The 21,822-nt window shown below is 48.5% G+C and overlaps 2 protein-coding genes across 9 annotated transcripts in view; one reads left to right on the top strand and one right to left on the bottom strand.

Annotated features, from left to right (window-relative positions):
* The window catches only part of kdm4c (lysine (K)-specific demethylase 4C), an 84,045-nt gene extending 82,933 nt beyond the window's left edge, over positions 1-1,112 (bottom strand). For 5 of the 7 annotated variants that reach the window (XM_048996643.1, XM_048996639.1, XM_048996642.1 and 2 more), the window contains exon 1: positions 967-1,102. The gene's annotated coding sequence lies outside the window, so the exon portion shown is untranslated. Of the gene's footprint in view, positions 1-966 lie in introns of all 7 variants that reach the window. The other 2 variants (XM_048996640.1, XM_048996645.1) reach the window with 2 other exon arrangements.
* ecpas (Ecm29 proteasome adaptor and scaffold) lies at positions 452-21,794 on the top strand. Of its 2 annotated transcripts, none has more exons than XM_048996638.1 (50): positions 452-703; positions 1,852-2,016; positions 3,044-3,174; positions 3,282-3,398; positions 4,020-4,138; positions 4,389-4,538; positions 4,685-4,859; positions 4,980-5,119; positions 5,248-5,329; positions 5,543-5,662; positions 5,906-5,991; positions 6,192-6,267; positions 6,374-6,423; positions 7,527-7,593; positions 7,711-7,833; positions 7,943-8,046; positions 8,285-8,408; positions 8,520-8,600; positions 9,641-9,863; positions 10,199-10,290; positions 10,382-10,516; positions 10,645-10,804; positions 11,008-11,180; positions 11,375-11,476; positions 11,701-11,824; positions 12,125-12,270; positions 12,405-12,459; positions 12,544-12,658; positions 12,882-12,950; positions 13,212-13,329; positions 13,421-13,588; positions 14,565-14,644; positions 14,762-14,867; positions 15,362-15,409; positions 15,545-15,663; positions 16,087-16,237; positions 16,321-16,386; positions 16,473-16,562; positions 16,784-16,850; positions 16,957-17,048; positions 17,152-17,218; positions 17,322-17,513; positions 17,693-17,904; positions 19,076-19,119; positions 19,239-19,431; positions 19,507-19,654; positions 20,172-20,277; positions 20,659-20,750; positions 20,839-20,910; positions 21,113-21,794. In XM_048996638.1, exons 2-50 carry the CDS (start codon positions 1,995-1,997, stop codon positions 21,250-21,252), a joined length of 5,532 nt encoding a protein of 1,843 aa, XP_048852595.1. In that variant the 5' UTR covers positions 452-703; positions 1,852-1,994; the 3' UTR covers positions 21,253-21,794. The 2 variants fall into 2 exon arrangements, with proteins under 2 accessions (XP_048852595.1, XP_048852594.1); XM_048996637.1 differs by having other exon boundaries at positions 5,540-5,662.
* The last annotated feature ends 28 nt before the right edge of the window (positions 21,795-21,822 follow it).

Here is a 21,822-nt window from a genome sequence, read left to right as displayed (position 1 = left end):
CCCCCCCCCCCCTCCAATGACAATGTTGAGCTAACAACTACATCAGCTTTAGAAGTAGTTTTCATGCCAGCCCTAAATCTACAGCCTTACGTGGCTGAGACTAAGACAAAAAATAAACGAAATTCACTCTGCGGTTTCAGTTTTATTGTTAAGATACAGGCATGAATGAATTCAATAGATGAAAATCTATTTAAATATAAATTAAGTGGAGCGGTATCCGTTTAAACATGATAAAAATCCACTGACAAATCTGCGTATTAGGTTTGCACTAATAAACTGTGTAATAATGTAACTAGTGGGTTAATAAAAAAATAATCAGGGACCTAGTTTAAGCAACTTAATTGTGAAATTTAAAAGTAACTCAATTAAAAATTAGTATTACAATCATCTGTTAAGGATAATGTAGCGCAGGTGGAAGGAATAATAATAACAACAATATACCATCATCACCTCCATTACGCAGCCTGCTCCTATACACGTAAACGCCTACATGCACCGGTCGTGCATTACAGCCTTTGGAACCGGGTCGGCACCGGCCAGTCCACCCCGGCACACGGACCGGTACCGTCTTTAACCGCCCCAGCGTCGGAACGGACGCGACAGAGCAGGATCGGCCAGGGCCCCCCCCTCCTTCATCCCCAGCAGCGAGCCTCGGATGGCGGCCGAAGGTGCCCGGCAAGACGGCCAGCGCAGGCCTCCGGAGGTGGGACACCCAGGCGTGGGGGCTTCGCGGCGAAGGCCGGTCCTCCAGCAAACCCCGGACGGCACAAGTGCACCGCGTCCGGTGTTCGACCGGAGGGCGGCGGGCCGCTCACGGCAGCCCGGAGCCTGACGGCTGTTAGCCGTTAGCATGACGGCTAGCGGTAATAAACAGCCCGTTTTGATAGCGAGCTCACCAAAGCCCAGACGGACCGCTGTCCCATAGCGCCGACACACATATAATACGTACATTAACATGTATTTTACCTGCGTTATTTGGCGTTTTGCGAACGCGCTGGTGGTTTTCAGCCTTTTAAATACCCTGCACGTATTTAAAGTCCCCGATCAGTGACAGCTGCTCGGCTCCGGACTACGGCCGCCGGCCTGGTCTGCGCATGCGCAGGGCCCCCCGCCGCCCCTAGCCGCTCGTGCGGGCTCCCACCTGGCTGTCAAACTAAAAGAGCCGAGATTTCACAAACTATTTTTTCCGTATCGAACAGAACCAGTCCAGGGTGATAAAAAAAACAAACAGCTAAGGTTCCTGTTTGGTTCTTCCTTGTTTTGTCAAGTGTGGGTTTCAACTAGGAGCAAGAGCTACCAGTAATACACGAATAAAATGCCATTAGTGGACAAATGGGCCCAGTTTGTCATGTACCAGTAACACTCTATTTATAAAATACCTCCCCCGACTGATCGTACTCGGTTGAGGAGTGCAATATTACATGCATGCAGAAAATCATGCAGCAATTCTCTCAGAAATCCAAATGTTCATGTAAAAACGTGTAAATCATGGTTCGATTTACTTTGACAGTTACATTCACGCGAGATATGTATGGTAATCAAATTTGGTTTTTTATTTTATTATTATTATTATTATTATTCAAGGTTGTCTACTTTGGTCAGCTAGTACGTAACAGTTTTATTACCTTGTAAATAGACTGTATGGTTTGCAAGCTACCCCAGCGCTTTTGATGTATCAAATTTTAAGTTTATAATGGAATAACATCGGATATGTGAGACTTGGGTACCCTGCATTATTATTATTATTATTATTATTATTATTATTTATTATTATTATTGTTATTATTATTATTATTTATTGGGAATGGATATACGTCGTAGCGAGCGAGGGCGATCGCCGTTTCCCTTCAGCCCTTTAGGCAGGAGCACATTAACCCGGAGGAGGCGGGGTGAGCCTTGCTCGGCTGCCGGCGGCAGGAGTGGCTTGCACCGCACCGCACCAGCAGCGCACGGCGTAGGGCTGGGCTGGGCTGGGTTGGCCGTTCGCCGCAAACATGGCTGCTCAGGATGAACTCAGTAAGTTACCACCGGCCAGTTCTGTCTCTCTCTCTCGGAGGGGAGAAAAGCTACGATTCGTGTTTTAACACAGTGAATGTTGAAGCCTTCGGCTCATGCATGGTCAATAAAATGTGCGCAGAGTTGGGAGGGGGGAGGGAAAAAGCCGGCGGAATTGAGGACTTTGTGTGTGAAGGATTACCAGCACGCCGCTTAGCTTAGGCCAAATGCACAGTCACGATCAGAAAACGAAAGCGTCTAACTTATAACTCACACCGATGCAGCACTAATGCCCGTCAAACAGGCAGGGATATGCGGCTAGATGTTTTGTGTCGCCTTGTCATTACAGATCCGTGTGTCACCTCCACCATTTCTGGGTTTTGGCTTAGCAGAAGTGTGGGGCATTTAATACAAGTAGCTAGAAAACAGTCTGGCCGCACGGATCGCTTGCTGGAGGGGGAACCAGCCGGCTGATTTTATGCTATTTGCAGATATTTCAACATAAATAAATATCTTGTCACTATATTGTGAGATAATCACTTATAGCATTAGCTATAGCGTTGCATGGCTTCCTCATGATGTTTTTTATTTAGTACCTTGTCTCCGCCATACCCCTCCATCATAGATGCGTTATTGTTATTATTAAATGCAACATTTTTCGGGAATCTGAGCTGAAGAAACAAAATAATCCATATAACACCCTCAGGCTTTCTGATCCGGGTTTTTAAATATATCGTATGGTTGGTTTCGTGGGAAGAAGCACTAAATGCATCGTGTTTTTAGTGTAGGAGATTGTAGGTAACACACAAAGTTTGATTTGTTAATACGAATATACTTCGTCGCTGGTAAATAGACACTTGAGTTGCTTTTAGTTTCTCTTTTGTCGCAGCGTATAATTAAGGAGTCGGAGGTTATACTTTCAGTGTGTATTTTTGCATCCTGATTTTGCGGTTAGACGTGGCGCAACCCAAGGTAAAGTTAGATATACGGTTGATTGTTGAGAAACATTAATAACTGCTGGAAAAAATTTTGCATCATCATTTTGCAGATCAGCTGGAGCGGGTGTTTCTCCGTCTGGGTCATGCAGAAACAGATGAGCAGTTGCAGGATATCATATCCAAATTCCTACCCCCAGTTCTGCTCAAGCTGTCAAGTGTGCAGGAGGGTGTGAGGAAAAAGGTAAGTCACCCCAGCGGAGTGCAGCAAGCTTGGTTACTTTTCCGCAGTTCGTTAAACATGTTTCTTCTGCGTAGTGATGTTGATGTCGCTGTCTCGCCTCCTCGTAGGTGATGGAGCTGTTGGTTCACCTCAACAAACGTATAAAGAGCCGTCCGAAGATTCAGCTGCCGGTTGAGACCCTGTTAGTTCAGTACCAAGACCCGTCAGCTGCTTCATTCGTGACTGTAAGTTGGCGCGCCGTTCTGTCGTTAAGCTCGTACTGTCCCGGTTAAGCATGGATGCTTCTGTTTTTTGGTGCCAGTCGTGCTGATGCACTTCTGATATGGTTCCTTAACAGTTTCTCTACTTAACTGTAGTGTGAGAGATTCAAAGCGTTTTAAGTATTATTCATCGTTAGATGTATTGTTTATGATTGTATTGAAAATCAGGAGTGTGTTGGCTTGTTTTTTTTTTTTAAAAAGCGAATTTAGTTAGAAACCAGTTTGTTTATATATAAATTGCTGTTTTTGATTAGTTTTTAAAAACTAATTATGTGTGTAAATAAGCAGATTATGAAAGTACACCTCTTATTATACTTAAATGTTCTGTTTCTTCCAAAACCGTATCATGGAAAAATATTCTGACGTTAACTACAAACGGTCAAATGATGGTTAAGCTAAGAAACGCACCTAGATTATATTTTTACCCTGATTAAATTTTATGCTCGGGGTTGAACACCTTGTATGTCCGAGTTTATCCTGTGATTTGACGAGTGGACGTTCTACGGCCTGGTTCCTGTAGCTGGCTGACGGGGTGTTACGCCGAGAAATGTAAGTGGTGTGTGTCTGCACTGTGTCCCTTTGTAGAACTTCACTATAATCTACATCAAAATGGGCTACCCGCGGCTAGAGGTGGCAAAGCAATGTGAACTGGCCCCCACCCTGCTCACCGCCATGGAGGAGAAACCTCAGCCCCAGCAGGACTGGTGAGTACCTCTCCTGCTGGAATGGAGGGTAACACATTACTTCACAGGGCACAAAAAATATAGCATTTTGCTATTACTTACATATTAATTACCCACAAACTAAATCTTAGTTACATACTGATCCCATGTTAATTCATCATTAATGAATCATGACGCACGTTTTATCTCAAGCGGCATTCACCTTTTGAGACCGGAGTTGGGTCACGCGAATGCCGGCACTCTGTGACCGGTGACTCTTTCGTTTATGCAGCTTGATGCATCTGCTGATCCCGACCTTGTTCCACATGAAATACCCATCGGAACCTTCAAAAGTTGCCTCTCCTTTCAACCTTTTTGAGAAGCCAAAGACGGTCCACTTGCTGTTAGATTTTATGCTGGACGTTCTCCTGATGCCTTATGGGTAAGTGTGCCACATTCCGTCATTAAGCTATTTTGTGTATTTGACGCTTTATAATCGGTGCGTTGGTGGATGGTCATCGGTAAAGGCTGTTTTAGTGTGAGTGGCGTGTCATTGCTGTTGTAATAACACCCCACCCTGTTTCGTAGGTTTGTCCTTAATGAGCCCGCTGGGCGTCCTGCCCCAGCTTCCCCTCAGGCCGGCACGGCCACGGCGGGGGCGAGTACCGGCCAAGGTCTTCCCCAGGCGCCCCCTGGCATGAGCGTCTATGCTGTCAAACGTGTCATTGGAGAAATCCAGTGGAGCCCAGAGCAACTAGAGCAGGTCAGGCCTCAGTCGTCACTCATTCGGCCCTCTGAGTCCCCCCAGTCCCCCTCAGTGTCCGGATGGGGGGGGTCTGGAGTCACGCCTGGAATAGCCATTGACTCCTGTGTGTTTCTGCAGTGCAAGTTGGGAGTGGTGAAGTTCATCGAGGCGCAGCAGGTGCCCGAGGTGGAGACAGTGGTCCACCTGGTCGTGGCGTCCAGCGACACCCGGCACAGCGTCGCCACGGCCGCCGACCTGGAGCTGAAGAGCAAGCAGAGGTATCCTAGCAACGGGGGGTGGTACGGGCAGACAAGTGGGGAACGCAGGATGTCCTTCAGATGGTTACTTTTGAAATCCAATTTTCTCCTACTTTTTTAATTAATAGTTTTTATCTTGTTGTTTTCAGCATAATTGATTGGAACAACCCGCTAATAATTAACAAGATGTTTAAGGTTTATTTGGGAGACATTCCTCTCAAAACAAAGGAGGTAGGTATAAAGCTTTAAAAGTCACTAAAATCTTTTTGTCCTTTGCAACCTTTTTTAAAAAGTTTTTAATGAAGTTTTACTATGAGTGATCTTTTTTTTTTTTCTTTCCTGATGTATATGGATTGTAGTTCTGCTCTCTGAGTCCTAACTGGGTGCTTTGGTTCAACTGTGAACTCCTGCGTTCAGCCTCTCACCCGGTTTGTCCCCAAGCAGGGGGCCGCCGTCAAGCCGGAACTGAAGAGGGAGCCAGTCAGCACAAGGGTCAAACTGAAGATCCTCCCCCACCTCATGAGGTCACGATTGGCGGCAGAGAGCTTTCCTGCTAACATCCAGGTAACTTCCTGCTCATGCCCCGCCCCTTCCTGCTCATGCCCCGCCCCTTCCTGCTCATGCCCCGCCCCTTCCTGCTCATGCCCCGCCCCTTCCTGCTCATGCCCCGCCCCTTCCTGCTCATGCCCCCCCCTTCCTGCTCATGCCCCGCCCCTTCCTCATCCTGCACATGCCCCGGCCCATCACCTGGGTAACCCCATAAAGTCAAAGTTCTGTCCTCATCACACGTGTTGCCTCCCTTTTCAGGTGGTGTATGACGGCCTGTTTGGCGCAAACACCAACAGCAAGCTACGTTCTCTGGCCCTGCAGTTTGTGCATCACATTTGCGCCGTGTAAGTGAACAGAGGTGTGACCTAAACACACCTGGCATCCCAGTCCACGCTCACCTGTCTGTCTACTGCCTCAAATCACCCGGAAAATGACTATTAGGATGCAGTAACTAGCTGTATGGTAGCTAAACAGGCCAAGAAGTTGAATTCCTGCTCTTTGCCAAAATAATAAGACTTTTCATTCATTTTTCATCCTCTTGCAGATGTCCGGACTCCAACAAGCCTCTTGGCCTCATGCTTCTGAATGGTTTGACAAAGCTCATTAATGAATACAAGGAGGTAGCTGTTCTTTTGCAGCATTTTTGTAGCTGGAAAATGTAACTTGTCAAACACAGATGGGTCACTGAGTGATATTTACATGTGTGTATATATTTCTTTCCACTAGGATCCGAAATTGTTGTGTGTCGCTTACTCTGCTGTGGGGAAGCTGTCCAGGTGGGGCCCTGATTTCATTCCTCCAGAGCGTTAACGGACTTAATAGAGTGTAATGTTGCCCTGCCGATTTGTGCCTGTGATCTGAAGGTTACAGGTTCGAATCCCACCCTTGACGGAAAGGTCACACATTTTGTTTATTTGCATGACACTTTTTTAATCTGAAGGTGACGTACAATATAAAGAAGAATTACAATTTTTGACGCTTTATATCACAGGCACAGTCTCATAACACACTCGGCCACACGCTGCTCTGCCCTTGAGCGTGGCCCTTAACCCCCTGAAATGCCCCAGGGGTCTTTGATAAATGGCTGTCCCTGTACCAAGACCCTGATCTTTGCTTTCAATTATATATACAGCCATGGAAAAAATTGAAACCGCAGCACAATTTTTTGTTTCACTCGTATCTCAATTTGTGGGTGTGCGTCTGTGAATATTATACCTTTTATTGCAAACTGCAGCCATGTTCTGCTGTTTCTCATTAATGAAGAGCTTCTTTCTGGCTTTATCGGACTTCAGTCCTGCTTCTAGGAGCCTGATACTCACTGTCCTAGCTGTGCACTTCACACCTTCACTTAATGTCTCCCTGTCCTTTTGAAGGCCACTTGATTTCATCCTCTGCTTCATGACAAACTGTCGGATAAGTTGACAGTCATCTCTGCCATTAGAAAGTCACTTCCGCTCTCCAGCTGGCTGATTTCTGCTCGTTCCCAGTGTCTCCTGCTTCACCTTGTTCTTGTGTCCTGCTGTCTTAGAAATGTTGAACCTGGAAGCAACCTGTTAATCAGCGTAACCTTCTGCCAGCAGAAGCAGGATTAAACCAGGATTTAAAAATGCAGATTCCTTTAAAAATATTGAGTTTCCATGGCTGTATGTGTGTGTGTGTGTATGTATATATATATATATATATATATATATATATATATATATATATATATATATATATATATATATATATATATATGTATGTGTGTGTGTGTGTGTGTGTGTGTGTCTCTCTCAAAGGTGAGCATGATGGGATATGTGAAAGGAAGCATTGCGATGTACCTGTACTTGTACTTATACAAGTGGCAAATAAAGTAGCTCCACTCTGCTGTCTCCCTCAGCCGAATGCCACAGCTGTTCACCAAAGACATTGCCATCGTCCAGCAGTTCTTCGAAGCGATGTGTAAGGTATGTCCGGTTCCTCGTGTAACGTCACCCTCCGGAGGCTTTGTTAAAGCAAACCTGGGGCGCGAATGGGGAGGGTCTGCCGGCCACTCTGCCGATTACGGGTTCTCTCTTGTCTAGGAGGAGACAGATGTCAGGCTGGCCATCCAGGAGGCGCTGTCCATGATGGTAGGCGCCTATGTCCACCTGCAGGGGGCGCTGCTTAACATCATGGAGGCCCTGGTCGCCGCCTACATCGTAAAGGTACGTCGCACGCCGGTCAGCCCTGTCGACCGCACCCCGGATCCCGTGTGATTTGACACAGGGATCTTGTTTGGCGCCGGATGAGAAATCTCGATCGTTTGTCTACCAGCCGGAGGTGCAGGCGCGGCAGGTGGCCATGAAGTTCGCCAGCACGGTGTTCGCCTCTGACCACGTGCCTTCCAGATACCTCCTGCTTCTGGCTGCCGGGGACCCGTAAGCTTGCATGTTCACCTCGACACTTCCACGTGTCAGCGCCCTTAGCTGTGTCCGGTGCTTTAGGCACCAGCGCAGATGGGAGACGTGTACACACATGGGAGTGAAATATGGGGGCTGGGGGGCTTATAAGTCATCCAATAATCTAAACCACCCAATAAAACCTCCTGGACCCCCTTAAATGGGTGGCGACCTCCCCAGTGCTCAACCCAAAGTTATGTCCTTGTGTACCCGCCAGGCGTGAGGAGGTGCATGGGGAGGCTCAGCGCGTCCTGAGAGCTCTGCCACCCCCAGGCGTGGAGAAGGGAGGCGCCAGATCAATGCCTTCCTTCCCAGAGATAGTCAGCTACATCCAGGAGAAGGTGAGTCCCGCAGGCCTTGACAGGACGCTGGCATTAGGGGGGGGACTGTGTCGCTGTCCTCGGGAATCTGGGCCCAGGAGGCAGTGCTAACCAGCGCCCTCTGTCTGTCAGGCTGTACAGAGGATGAAGACCCCAGACAAGTGCATGGTTGGGACCCACACACTTCCCTTTAACCCGTCTGCCTTTGGAGAGGTACCTGAAGACTGGCCGCTTCCCTAGGGGATGGGGGATGTTGTCATAGGTTGCCATCTGGCCCTAGATGCTGGTGTGGGTGACGTTGTCCACCGATCACTCAACAGATGTTTGAAAGACATACAGCAGCTTCAGCGGAGCTAGTCTCAGTGTCTTTATTATTTGAGATTTTGGTGGGGGTGTTTTTTTTTGTGAGAACCACAGTGTACCAAAACAGTAGTTTGTAGTACTGGGTAATGCTTTATTTAAAGCGGTCATCGTAATGCATTATAGATACCTTCATAATGCATTCATAAAGTACATGGCTGTAAATCCATCCATCCATTTTCCAAACCAGTTATCCTACTGGGTCGCGGGGGGTCCATAGCCTATCCCGGAAGCAATGGGCACGAGGCAGGAAACAACCCAGTATGATGGCTGTAAATATAAATATATATATATATATATATATATATATATATATATATATTAAAAAGCCAAAATTATATCCCTGTATATTATGCATTATGACTGCCTTATGAAACTAATTTATAATGCACTATAAATACCTTTTTTATACTGGATTATAATGGTCAGATGACCGCTTTAAGTAAAGTCCTGAAAGCAAAGTATTGAAAGAATAAAGTAAGATGAAACTTTATCTTGATGGAAATTGTTGTGCAAAGGCATGGTTCTCAGCATTCTGGATTAAATGACAGACCCACAAAAAGACCAAAAAATGTAATATTATACAGGAAATGCTATACAAGTAGAACACAATACTAGTATTCAAGTATAACGATATAAGGATGAAAATGAGCTATGTAACTAAAGTGTAACATGCTGTGGGCGTAAAAAGGATACGGTATAATGCAGAAAAATACAGGGTAACTCCACAGGAATGAAATAATTTTTATTAACCACCTAACAGTCCAAAAGGAAAAATGTAAATAGTACAATGAATAATTATGGTCCGTGAACTAGCTGTACCTGATTGGCTGTTTCGGTGTCACCTGACTCACCATGAGCACTGACGATCCCGCCCTCCCCTCCCCTTGCAGATCATCCTGTACCTGCGCATGTGCCTTGCCCACAGTGCAGGGGCCACGCCCACCTCCCAGAGCCTGGCTGACATGCAGGACAGTGCCCCCGCCATCGGCCGCTATGTGCGCAGCCTCCTGGGGCCTGAGCCCCACCCCTCTTCGGCCGCCCTCAAGGCCGGCGACACCAACCCCGTGCAGGTCTACATGGACCTCCTGCACCAGCTGTTGTCTGCCATCGGGGGTGAGTTGGGAGCTGAGCAGAGTGTGAATCGCAAAAGGTTTAAATTAAATTAAATAATAAATTAGCGTTTATAACTCTAGCAGTCATTATATCAATGATGTTTTGGTAGATAAAACTCTAATCCCGGGCTCTCCAACTCCGGTCCTGGAGGGCTACCGTCCCATAGGTTTTCTATCCTACCTGGCTAATGATGAGCCACACCTGTTCCTGATATTTACCTGAGAGCAGGTGTGGCTCATCAGAAGCCGGGTAGGGTAGAAAACCTACTGGACGGTCGCCCTCCAGGACCGGAGTTGGAGAGCCCTGCCCTGATCTCTAAGCGTGCTTCTCCGCAGGAGTCCCAGTGATGTACTGTCTCCTAGAAGTGGTGTCAGTATGTCCTCAAAAGCTGGCGCCCAAGTACGTGGACAAAATCGACTGGATCAAGGTAAAGCTCAGGCCTCCTCCCTCGCCCTCATGCGCTGCCCACCAGAACATCGCTCATTTCCGGGGCTCCTCGCTTCTGTCTGCCCACGCAGGGCCTGATGAACACCAACAAGGAGGAGATGCGTGAGCTGGCGGCTCAGCTGTACGCAGTGGTGGTGTCCACCATGTCTGGCAATGAGCTGAAGACGGCCGTCCAGAACCTCGTGAAGATCACGAAAGATGCCCATGTATGCTTCTTTTTTTTTTTTTTAATCCTCTGGTGTCCTTGTTTCGTTTGACATCTTTCCCCTCATTGACCAAAGTGTCCAGAACTTTGACCATTTTGCTGGTTTTGCTCACGGTCACCTAACTGTAGAGCCCGGAATCGCAGCACGGAGCCATCCTGGCACTGGGCTACATGGTCGGCCGGTACCTGAGCAGAAAGAAATCTCTGGCGGGGGGAGGTCAGGAACAGGACATGAGCACCACCCCTTTGGGAGATGAGGAGCTCATCTCATCAGCCACCAAGACCATTGGTAACGCAGTTGACTCTGTTGTCATTTAATACACAGATAGCAGCTGACCTTTTGTATCAGAACAGAATCATTTCAGATTTTGGACTCTGTATATAAGGCACATGTCTTTATATTTGTTTGACTGACTGAAAGCATAGGTCTCCCGTGCGTGTTAGCATTGCTAACCTTGCTCGCTAACTGATGTCAGTGCTGATGTACTACAGGCTCGTTCCTGGACAGTAACTCGCCCATCCTGACGGTGGCAGCGTGCACGGCCCTAGGGGAGGTCGGCCGTAACGGGGCCCTGCTCATCCCCAGTGAGGGGGAGGGATTCACCAAGCTGCATGTGGTGGACAACCTGCTCTCCCGCATACCTTCTGGCAAGGAGAGTACAAAGGTGCCCCTCACCTCCGTTTTCCTACCCGGGTCTTTTACCTTCTTGTACCCTTAGCTGCTATGGGAGCTTGTGTTGTGCTTATGTTAGTTTAGCGATCAATTGGCGTTCTGACAGTCGCTAATGTTATCGTTGCTAATGCTAACATCCTTGATGATGCTAAGGCTGTCATCGCTAACATCGTCACTCCTCGGCAGATGAAGGAGCGTGCCATTCAGACCCTTGGCTTCTTCGCTGTGGGAGACGGGGAGTTTCCTCACCAGAAGAAAGTACTGCAGGGTCTCATGGACTCAGTGGAGGTGATAAGTTCCCTTGTTGCTAAAAGTCTTCAACAGAATTGCATGCTAGTTTTCCCCTGCAGTTTCCTACATTCACAACAGCTTTGCACCGTTGTTGAATACTTAGCCTTCTGGTTTGACAGATTCATCAGCGCTTGAGAACTTTTGATAATGGATAGCCCTTCTTTAGATGATTGGTGCTAATGAGTCGTACTTGTCTTCTTTATGGGTTGGCTGGCCTCCAGGCAAAACAGGTGGAGCTCCAGTTCACCGTGGCCGAAGCCATCACCAGCACGGCTGTGGGTACCAGTTCGGGGGCGTCGCGGGACGTCTGGATGTGCAGCGAAGAGGAGTACACTCCCCCGGACGGTGGGCATCATCAATACCGCACCTCGCCCTGCTAATTTCAGTTAGAACTGGGTTATTGGGACGCCATGTGCAATACGGTTCTGGTACTGTTCCTTTCTTCCTGTCACACCTTTTGCATGGGTGACATAGACCAAATTACTGTCTATATACCGAATCCCTCAAACTTAGTGGTACGTAGAAAGTGCTCTATGGCTCCCTCTAGTGCCTGCAGTTGATATCCAGAGTAAGGAAATTTCTGGTCCTTGTTAGCGAGTCCTCTTGTGAAAGGATACCCCAAGCTCAGTGCCCTTTTCCTGCCAGATGGGAGAAGCAACGACGTGGTGCCCTGGGTGATGAACACTATCCTGGCCAAGCACATAGTCAGCCAGAACCGCCATGTCCGGCAGGCCGCCTGCATCTGGCTCCTGTCGTTGGTCAAGAAGCTCAGCCAGCACAAGGAGATCAAGGTAAAGTCAGGTTCTCCGAGGTCCTTTGGGGATGTTCGAGGGTTGCTGTGGTTGTGGAGATGGCTCGTTATGGCTGAGGAAGGCGAGTGACATGTTGTTCCTGTAGTACATCCTCTCCATCTCTTGTTCCTTAGTCGCACCTAAAGGAAATCCAGACCGCTTTCATCTCCGTGCTGTCCGACCCTGATGGTAAGCTAGCTTCATCTCTCCATGGAGCAGTTCTGGTTCCCTTAGCCTTTCTAAGCCATGTTCTCTGGCTGCCGTTGTTGACAGAACTGAGCCAGGACGTGGCATCCAAGGGTCTGGGCCTGGTGTACGAGCTGGGCAGCGAGCAGGACCAGCAGGAGCTAGTGTCCACGCTGGTGGAAACGCTGATGACGGGCAAGAGGTGAGGGCTGGAATTTCAGGAAAGCTCAGTTTCGGCATCCAGACTCAGTTGCTGGTCATGCTTTTAAAGATTTTTGATGCAACTTCCGCAGGCGGGGGAACGGACAAACAAATGGGCAAATGGGCAATGGGGCCACTTAAATCGAGGGGCTGTCACTGTAAAAGCCGTTGGATACACCCCATCAGGAGCAACATGTGACATTTGTTCTCAATTTCTCTCCAAGGATTAAACACACTGTCTCGGCAGACACTGAGGTGTTTCAGGATGGGTCGCTCGGCAAAGCCCCGGACGGGTAAGAAGGAATATAGATGTGTTGGAACATATCAGATCAGTGTTTCCCAAACCGGTCCTCAGGGAACCTCCCCAGACAATCCACATTTTTCCTCTACCAGGAGCCGGGAAAAACATGAACCGTCTTGGGGTCCCTGAGGACCGGGGTTGGGTAACACTGCCTTAGATATCCTGTCTGATCTCCATCTATAAAAGGTTCTGGTGCGTGTCACCACATGAAATGTGATCACGCATGAAATGGGCCATGTTTCTTATTCCTCAGCCAAGGCCTGTCCACCTATAAAGAGCTCTGTTCCCTGGCCAGCGATCTGAACCAACCTGACCTCGTGTATAAGTTCATGAACCTCGCCAACCACCACGCCATGTGGAACTCCAGAAAGGTACCTCCACCATCCACGGCCACCGTGGGAGGATGCTTTAGGTTGGGAACCCAGCCAGGCTAGACTGACTGACAGGTGCATCGTCCAACAGGGTGCCGCATTTGGGTTCAACATCATAGCGGCAAAGGCTGGGGAGCAGCTCGGCCCGTTCCTGCCCCAGCTGGTGCCCCGGCTCTACAGGTACCAGTTTGACCCCAACGTCGCCATCCGGCAGGCCATGACTAGCATCTGGGACGCTCTCGTCACCGACAAAACCATCGTAAGTTTTCTAGAAGCTTCCCAGGAGTACGTCAATCACGCTTCCCAGCCATGCTGGGAATATGGATAATAACCATTTAGATAATTCATAGTTTTTCCAGCTGGTTGCCCCATCCTGGCTTATTCCCTGCCTTGTGCCCATAGCTTCAGGGATAGGCTGTTTGACCCTAGCAGATCTAGACAATGGATGGACAGACCTATAGCTTTTCCACTTTTGAAACCATTGTTTTGTCAAGTGTAGCAAGATGAAGGAGAACTTCTCCGGTTCCGCAGTTCTGTGAAGTGGTGAGATAATCCGCTTTTGGTGCCAGACGATGATGATGATGGCGTAGAATGTTGACGAATTCAGCAGCATCACCCCTTTGAACTGTTTACAGGCACAGCAGTAAAAGTTAATAGAGCATCACATAAAATGAGGACGCGTCACCTGGACAGCATGTGTGAAACTGGCTCAGCAGATGTTGTGCTTTAGCAGCCAGCCAGGTCTCCAGTTCACTCTGAAGTGGCTATCCATCCATCCATCCATCCATCCATCCATCTATCCATCCATCTTTCATTGGCTTTTGGTGGTAATAGTGCCTGTCCTGGGCAACATGGGGGCCCAGGCTGGGGTACGCCCTGGACGGCATGCAAAGAGGCCATTTCTGGCTGAGTTAGATGTAGTGTACATTAATGAGCTCAGCTTGCACCATAACTGGCATTTATCTCATTGACACATATGGGACCTATAAAAATCCATTTGAGAGCCGCCGTGCTGTTTTTAATCTGTGTTGTGGATTCTGATTGGCTTTTCATTTTCAGCATCTGTTTCAATACGGATCTCTGTTTGATGTGTGGACCGATCCTTCTGTTATACTATATTTTTGAACGTCTTTTGCTCATATTTTTCTACCTTTTTAAGTGCTGTTACTCAGAAGTAGCTCAGATAATACTTATCTTTTAAAAAGTGCTATTTTTGTGTTTGTTTTTTTTTCCAGGTTGACAAATATTTAAAAGAAATACTGCAGGATGTGATATCCAACCTCACGAATAACTTGTGGAGAGTTCGAGAATCGAGGTATGCTGTTTACATTTTTTTTTTGACAGCTGGAGAAGGTGATTTTCGCTATTAATTGGTCTGTGAGTCTGATTGGATCGTCCTAACCAGCGATGGTTTTCTGGGTTACTCCTACAGCTGCCTGGCCCTCAATGACTTAATACGAGGTAAACAAGCCGATGAGATCATCGACAGGCTCACTGAGATCTGGGAGACCTTGTTCAGAGTGCGGGACGACATCAAGGTAATGACATCATGCGATCTGAAGGTGTTCTGCTTTGCTCTACAAATTAAATTAAATTGTTTTTTGAGTGATCGATTTGTCTGCTGTACAGATGCTTCTTGAGTTACGATGGGCTTTTGTTGCAATGAAATGAAAATGTCCAATATGATATGGCATACATGGGGGTTTAGTGGACATAACGGGCTTCGGGAAATTTGGTTAAACATGAGAAATGTGGGAAACGCCGTCTAATGCATTGTTATCCACCGTATATGATGTGTACGCTCACGATCGCTACAGCGACTGGAATCATGCATGTGTGGATGCTGCCATCAACCAGCATCAGGAGAAAGTAATGATGTAGCACATCGTTAGCCCAGGAACATACAATACATTACAGTGCTTTCTTTTGATTTAAGTTGGTGATATTTACAGGCTTATGAAAGCGAAAACAGACTTCCTGAAGCTTTCAGATGAGGATTTTTTAAATAAAATTCTCTCCTCTCATCCTGCAGGAATCTGTACGGAAGGCAGCTGATATGACACTGAAGACGCTGAGCAAGGCATGTTTATGATTTATTGTGTTGCATGGACCGTCTGCCACTATTTCACCCAGTTCAATTTTGACAGGTGTCTGAAACAGGATGTCTTTTCCGACCCCTGCAGGCCGGGTGCTCACACTGTGCTCTGTCCCGCAGGTGTGCGTGCGGCTGTGCGAGTCGACGGGCGCGGTGGCCCAGCGTACTGTTGCTGTGTTGCTGCCCGTCCTGTTGGACGTGGGGCTTGTCAGCAACGTGGCCGAGGTTCGCTCCCTTAGGTAGGAGCTTCCTCTCTTGCCGGGGTGTATCACGTGGTGGGGGGATATCAGGGGGATCTAGCCCCCACAAATGACAGCCAGCACCCAGAAATAATTCCATAGCACCCAAAGATGCTAAAAAAAGAATGAATTAGACAAATTGTGCAAGCATAGGTGCTGTTTTTTTGCTTTATAATATATAATATATATAAAAAAGGATAGCATACCTGTATCGCCACTGCTCCCCTCCTGCATACCCTCCCCCAGAAATTTTAGGCCCGGTCATGATATTTGTTCATCCCTGAATTGTCTGCGGTGCTTCAGACAGTTTCCGTGTGTGTGTGCCCTGCAATGGGCTGGCATCCCATCCAAGGTGGGTCTGTGTTACCTGTGTGATAGCTGTGAGTAGCGCATGCTAACTGCTGAGTGGCCCTGCGTCTCCAGCATCGACACGCTGGTGAAAATCAGCAAGAGCGCAGGCAGCCGCTTGAAGCCCCACGCGGCCCGCCTCATCCCCGCCCTGCTCGAGTCCCTCACCGTGTTGGAGCCGCAGGTCCTCAACTACCTGAGCCTGAGGGCCACGGAGCAGGAGAAGGTACTCTAGGGGGAGAGAGATGTGATATGGGGGAGAGAAGCGTGGTTTTTCGCCGCTGATTCGCCGGCTGTTGTTTTCTCTAGACGGCGATGGATGCTGCAAGACTGAGCGCGGCAAAGTCTTCCCCAATGATGGAGACCATCAACATGGTGAGACAGCCGTCGGCTGCTTTCGGTTTTTGTCTAGTGCCCCCTAGTGGATTCTCACTTTTTTTTTTTTTTTTTTGCCAATTCAGTGTCTTCAGCATCTAGATGTCTCAGTCCTAGGAGATCTAGTCCCCAAGCTATGCGAGCTCCTGAAGAGTGGGGTGGGCCTCGGCACGAAGGTACAGCAGGATGTGTGATGATGGGCAGGGTTATGGTGTACTGACTGTGCTAATTATGCTAACATGCTAGCTGTGCTAATCATGCCAAATATGCTAATTATGCTAACATGCTAGCTGTGCTAATCATGCCCAATATGCTAATTATGCTAACACGTTAGCTGTGCTAATCATGCTAATGTGCCAACTGTGCTGACCATGCCAATCGATGAATGCTCCACCAGGGGGGCTGCGCCAGTGTCATCGTGTCCCTGACTGTCCAGTGCCCCCAGGACATGACACCCTTCTCAGGTAAATGGCCATCTTCCCACTCAGAACCCCCCCTCCCCCACTCTAGCTGTGCGGCATGGCGGTCAGACTTTAGCCTGTTAACACGTGGGCCGGCTTCCCGCCACAGGTAAACTGATGAGCGCCTTGCTGAGCGGGATCCTGGACCGGAGCAGCGCCGTGCAGAAGTCCTTTGCGTTTGCTCTAGGGCACGTGGTCCGGGTGGGTCTAGGCGCTGCCGTCTCTGCTCCTCCTCATTTCACACATGGATTTTACCTGCATTTTTGTTCAGCTCGTCTAATGAAGACGTGCTTCCTCTTCTCAGGCCGCCAAGGACAGCAGCGTGGAGAAGCTCTTCCAGAAACTCAACACCTGGTACCTGGAGAAAGAGGGTAAGCTACTCTTCGTCATTTCTAGCTTTTTCTGCGTTCCTGCTGCACGTGAACATCAGCTGACCATCTTTGAATTACCCCATCCTCCCACCCCACACCCTAGACGCCACGTACAAGTCGTCGTGCGCTCTGACGGCTAATGCGATCAGCCAGTACAGCCCGGACGTGCTGAAGAACCACGCCACGTCCGCACTGCCGCTGGCCTTCCTGGGCATGCACGAGGCCCCCGAGCAGGACAAGGGCGAGAACTCCACCTGCAGCCTGTGGGCAGAAGTGTGGCAGGACCACGTGCCAGGTACGAGAACGGCGGAAGCAGGATTGCAGCTTACTGCTGCTCTTCACAACGCTCCATTTTACTATTAAAATCACCGCAGAAAGGAGATATTAAAATTACAGTACAAACTATAAAATACAAGTTGTGTTTCATGTCATTCTGAAATAGGACTCCTGAAATAATGACTCTCCTTTGTCCAGGAAACTTTGGTGGTATCAGACTGTACATGGTGGAGCTGATAGCCATTACCCAGAAGGCCCTGCAGTCTCAGTCCTGGAAGATGAAGGCCCAGGGGGCGGCGGCCATGGCTTCCATAGCCCAGCAGCAGACGGGCTCGCTGGTAGCCCCACATCTGGGCATGGTGCTGAGCGCGCTGCTGCACGGACTGGCTGGCAGGACGTGGGCAGGCAAGGTGCGTCCGGGGCACACTGCCCCCTGCTGGATGCTGAAATTAGCCAGTCAGTGGCTCTTCACTGGTTTCTCCCATTATATCCAAGGATGGAAATAACTGGTACGCATTTGCCTTTAAAAACGATACATGCAACAGTCAATTGTGTGTAAATACGTACTTATTTTATTTGCATTTGTGCTGATATGACAAGAAAATACCTTGCATTTTAACCTGTATACCGTACCGCAAATGATGTAGTTTTTCATATCAGCGCAAATAAACATAAAATAAGTATGCATTTACACTGTAGCAGTCTGTTACTACAATCGATTGTTGCACATAACGTTTATAAAGGTGAATGCGTACTTGCGTACCAGTTACGTCCATCCCTGATTATAACCCTGCTGGCTTGGCTAATGGCTGTTTAGGTATGAGTAGGGGTCAGCACCCACCCCTTCATTTTGTCATCCTCCTCTATTGTTACTCAAGAGCAGTGGTGGCATTTTGTTTCCCTGATCTTTGGATATTTATACACACATTCTGAGCCATTTCTGACTAAAGCATCTGTTAAATACACATGAAGACCCAACTGTTCCATGAATTCCCCCGCGAATCTGATGCTTCTTTACATTCCCTGAATGTCCTTACGTTGCACTTCTGCTCTTTGTATAGCTGTATTAGGTTCTTGCTTTGTTAGAAGTTGTTCTGTAGCTCCTGCTCCAATCCTGCTTACTCCTGTACCAGGGCCGTCACTGGAAGCTCAGCCTAGCCACACTTATGTGTGCCTAATCCACTCCTTGGCAGCTGTAGGTCTGCAGTCATCTGTCCATCTGTCCATTTTCTGTAGCCATTTGTCCTGTTTGGGGTCATGGGGGTGGTCTGGAGCTGGGTGTAAGGCAGGGAACAACCCAGGATGGGGCACCAACCCATCGCAGGGCACAGTCGCACACCATTCACTCACACAGGCACACCTATGGACAATTTAGGAACTGCAGTTAACATCAGTTAAGGGAAAACCCAGAGGAAACCCTACAATGACACGGGGAGAACTTACAAACTCCATGCCATGTTGGAGACTCGAACCCGGGTCCCAGAGGTGTGAAGTGACAGAGAGAACCACTGTGCCCCCTCCCCTGCTGAATATGTTAAATAATAATCTAAATAAATGTACCAATCTCCCATCTTTATCCAGGAGGAGCTGCTGAAGGCCATCGCATCTGTGGTTTCCAAATGCAGGTACCACCTCCCAGCTGGGATTTCTAAACTCCCTAGAATGGAACGCACTTCTTTGTCCCATGGTGTTAGACTGATTGAGTTTTGGTCATCGGCAAGTGCGTGTGTCTCTGCCCACTCAGCGCAGATCTGCAGAAGCCCACAGCGGGCCAGCCCAGCGTCACAGAGGTCATCGAGGTCGTGATGAAAGAATGTCGGAAAGAGAGCCCTGCCTACAAGATGGCCGCCCTCCGATGCGCCGCCGAGGTGCTGGAGTCGACCCAAGAAGACCGCTTCCAGGAACTGGCTCAGATCCTCTTCCCCCTAATCCGAAAGGTACATCCGTGGCCCCCTCCACTTCCTGTTTCGGATGAGGTTGAGAGCATCTCCTGACCAGCATGTGGTCCTCAGAGTTCACCCGCTGGGACGCCATCGCGGAAAAGCGCTGACCACGATGACGACGACCCCGATGAGAAGGCGAGGGAGCTGCAGACGGAGGGTTTGCTCTGCGCCTTCGAGACATTGGGGAGGGCCTGGCCCAGCACTCCAGGGACCCAGGGTAATGTCAGCATGGTGGTAGCACGCTCCTTGGGCGTGGGAAGCGGAGGGGGAACGTGAATGGGTTTGGGAGCAGGTGTGTGGCTCAGCGGGTTAGGGCACTGTGCCGGTGATCGGAAGGTGGCCTGTTCAGATCCCCAGGTCGATAGTGATTTCACCAATGCATTGCGTGTAGAATGTTGTACCTGTGATCGGAAGGTCGTCGGTTCAAATCCCAGGGTTGACTGATTTTATCATTGGGTTGGGGCAAGGACTGGCTGACACTACTTACTGAAAAGTAAATGTCGCTTTTAAATAAGTATCTGCGGAATAAAAATAATTGTGATTTGCTCATCATTGTGTACATTTATTTCTCAACCTGTTCTATCAGCCAGGTGTTATCAGCACCAGTCCATTAGTGTCTAGTTGTACAGTTTGGCCTGAATCTTAAATTAGCAGGAAGGCTACCAGTGCTGGCAAACGCAGTGAACAAAGATCCAGTGAAATGTTTCCATGTCTTGTGTCTGTGGGGCTTACAGCACAGTACCAGCTGGAGGTGTGTCGGCTGATGTGCGAGAGGCTGAAGCTGAGCACGTGGCGCGTTCAGCTGGGGGTTCTGCAGTCCATGAAGGCCTACTTTCAAGGGTGAGTGAGCGCCGACTGTGGACCGATAGGTGTGGACCACTGGGGATGCCCCCAAAACCACCTGTGAAACCCATGTACCCTCTTGTTGAATATTACATGTGCTCACCTAGACTGGTGTTTCTCGAACCAGTCCTCAAGGACTCCAAGACGGTCCACGTTTTTGCTCCGTCCGACAGCCCACCAGGAACTGGGGGGGGAGCAGGAGCATAAGCGTGGACCGCCTGGGGGCCCTCAAGGACCGGGTTGAAGATTGACAGGTGGTTAAGTTTGAGGTACCTGTAATTAATTTGGCAATGCTTACTCTCCAGTCATCAAGGTCATTGTGGAATTAATTACCTCTAGTTCCTGCCTAATCTCTACCTTTCTCCTGTTTTCTCAAAGGCTTTTACTTTTAGGAAAGGATCCTCCCCCAGGAATGACGGCGTTGTCTGAAATCTTAACAGAGACTTGTACTGCTATTGTAATTCCTTTAGGTATGATACTTTTGATCAAGGGGGCCTTACATATTTCAGCACCTGATCTTCTGGCACCTGTTTTATCGTCGGTTTGTCTTTCCATCAGAAAACAAGAGCTATTCCTCAGTGAGGACAGAGGCATTGTCCATAGTGGAACTACTACTGAAGAAAGTAGAAGGTGAGTATGTGTGTTATAATGGCGCAGAACTAGGGGAGATGTTCCTTCCTACTGTCCCTTCTTTGAAGGTCACGGAGGTGTGTTTCCCGCAGTATCGCTGTCTTTGGAACAGTCCAGATCCATTTTGCCTTTGAGATAGACTATAAGCATAGTGTTTGGGGCAGGGGGGGGGCGCCCTGGTTGACGGCAACTCGTATTTCAGAGGGTGGCCACTGGGAGAGCATGTCGGAGAAGAGCCGAGAGCAGCTCCTGCTTTGTCTTGCTGCCATGGAGACGGACAGCCGCCCAGAGCTGAAGGAGAAAGCCCTGAAGCTCAGGCAGAAGATCCAGAACCACCCATGAGCACTCCCCTCCAAGCACGATCCGTGTGCACATCCTACCCAATCCGCCTCCATCACGCCGATGTAACACCTTACCATTATTGGTTGTGCCTGTTTATTTAAAACCGTTTCCCCTTTCTGGGATATTGGTACATCCCAAATACTTTTTAAAAACTGCAGCAAAGCAGAGTGCTGATTTTGTGTGAGCGGGAGCGGCAGCTAGGCACCATGACTGGCGGGTAGAGACCTGCGCACCAAGAATATACCGTTTAAAAGCTGAATGTTTTTTCCTCTTTATTACAACGAACTTTGTGCCCACAAGGGATGACTATTACAGATGGCCAGTGATGGATTTGATACTAGAAAATTAAAGTTGCCAATAGTTCAGCACAGGGATGTGGGAGTTTGCGAGTTTTACCGAGCGCGTGTTCTGCATGTCAAAAGGTTTGTGTATAAATTAACGTTAATTTGTGAACTCATACCGAACCTGGTAAGAGGCATGCTCTTATGAAGTTCCCAGTGAATTTTGTCTTTAACAAGGTGTGAATAAAATACTGAGCAAAATTCTGTATTTCTGGGGTTTTTTAATAAG

This window comes from Brienomyrus brachyistius, chromosome 25 (assembly GCF_023856365.1).
Source record: "Brienomyrus brachyistius isolate T26 chromosome 25, BBRACH_0.4, whole genome shotgun sequence".
Lineage (NCBI taxonomy): Eukaryota > Metazoa > Chordata > Actinopteri > Osteoglossiformes > Mormyridae > Brienomyrus > Brienomyrus brachyistius.
The sequence above is the reverse complement of the archived record's forward strand: the minus strand, read 5'-3'. Positions and strand labels throughout refer to the sequence as shown.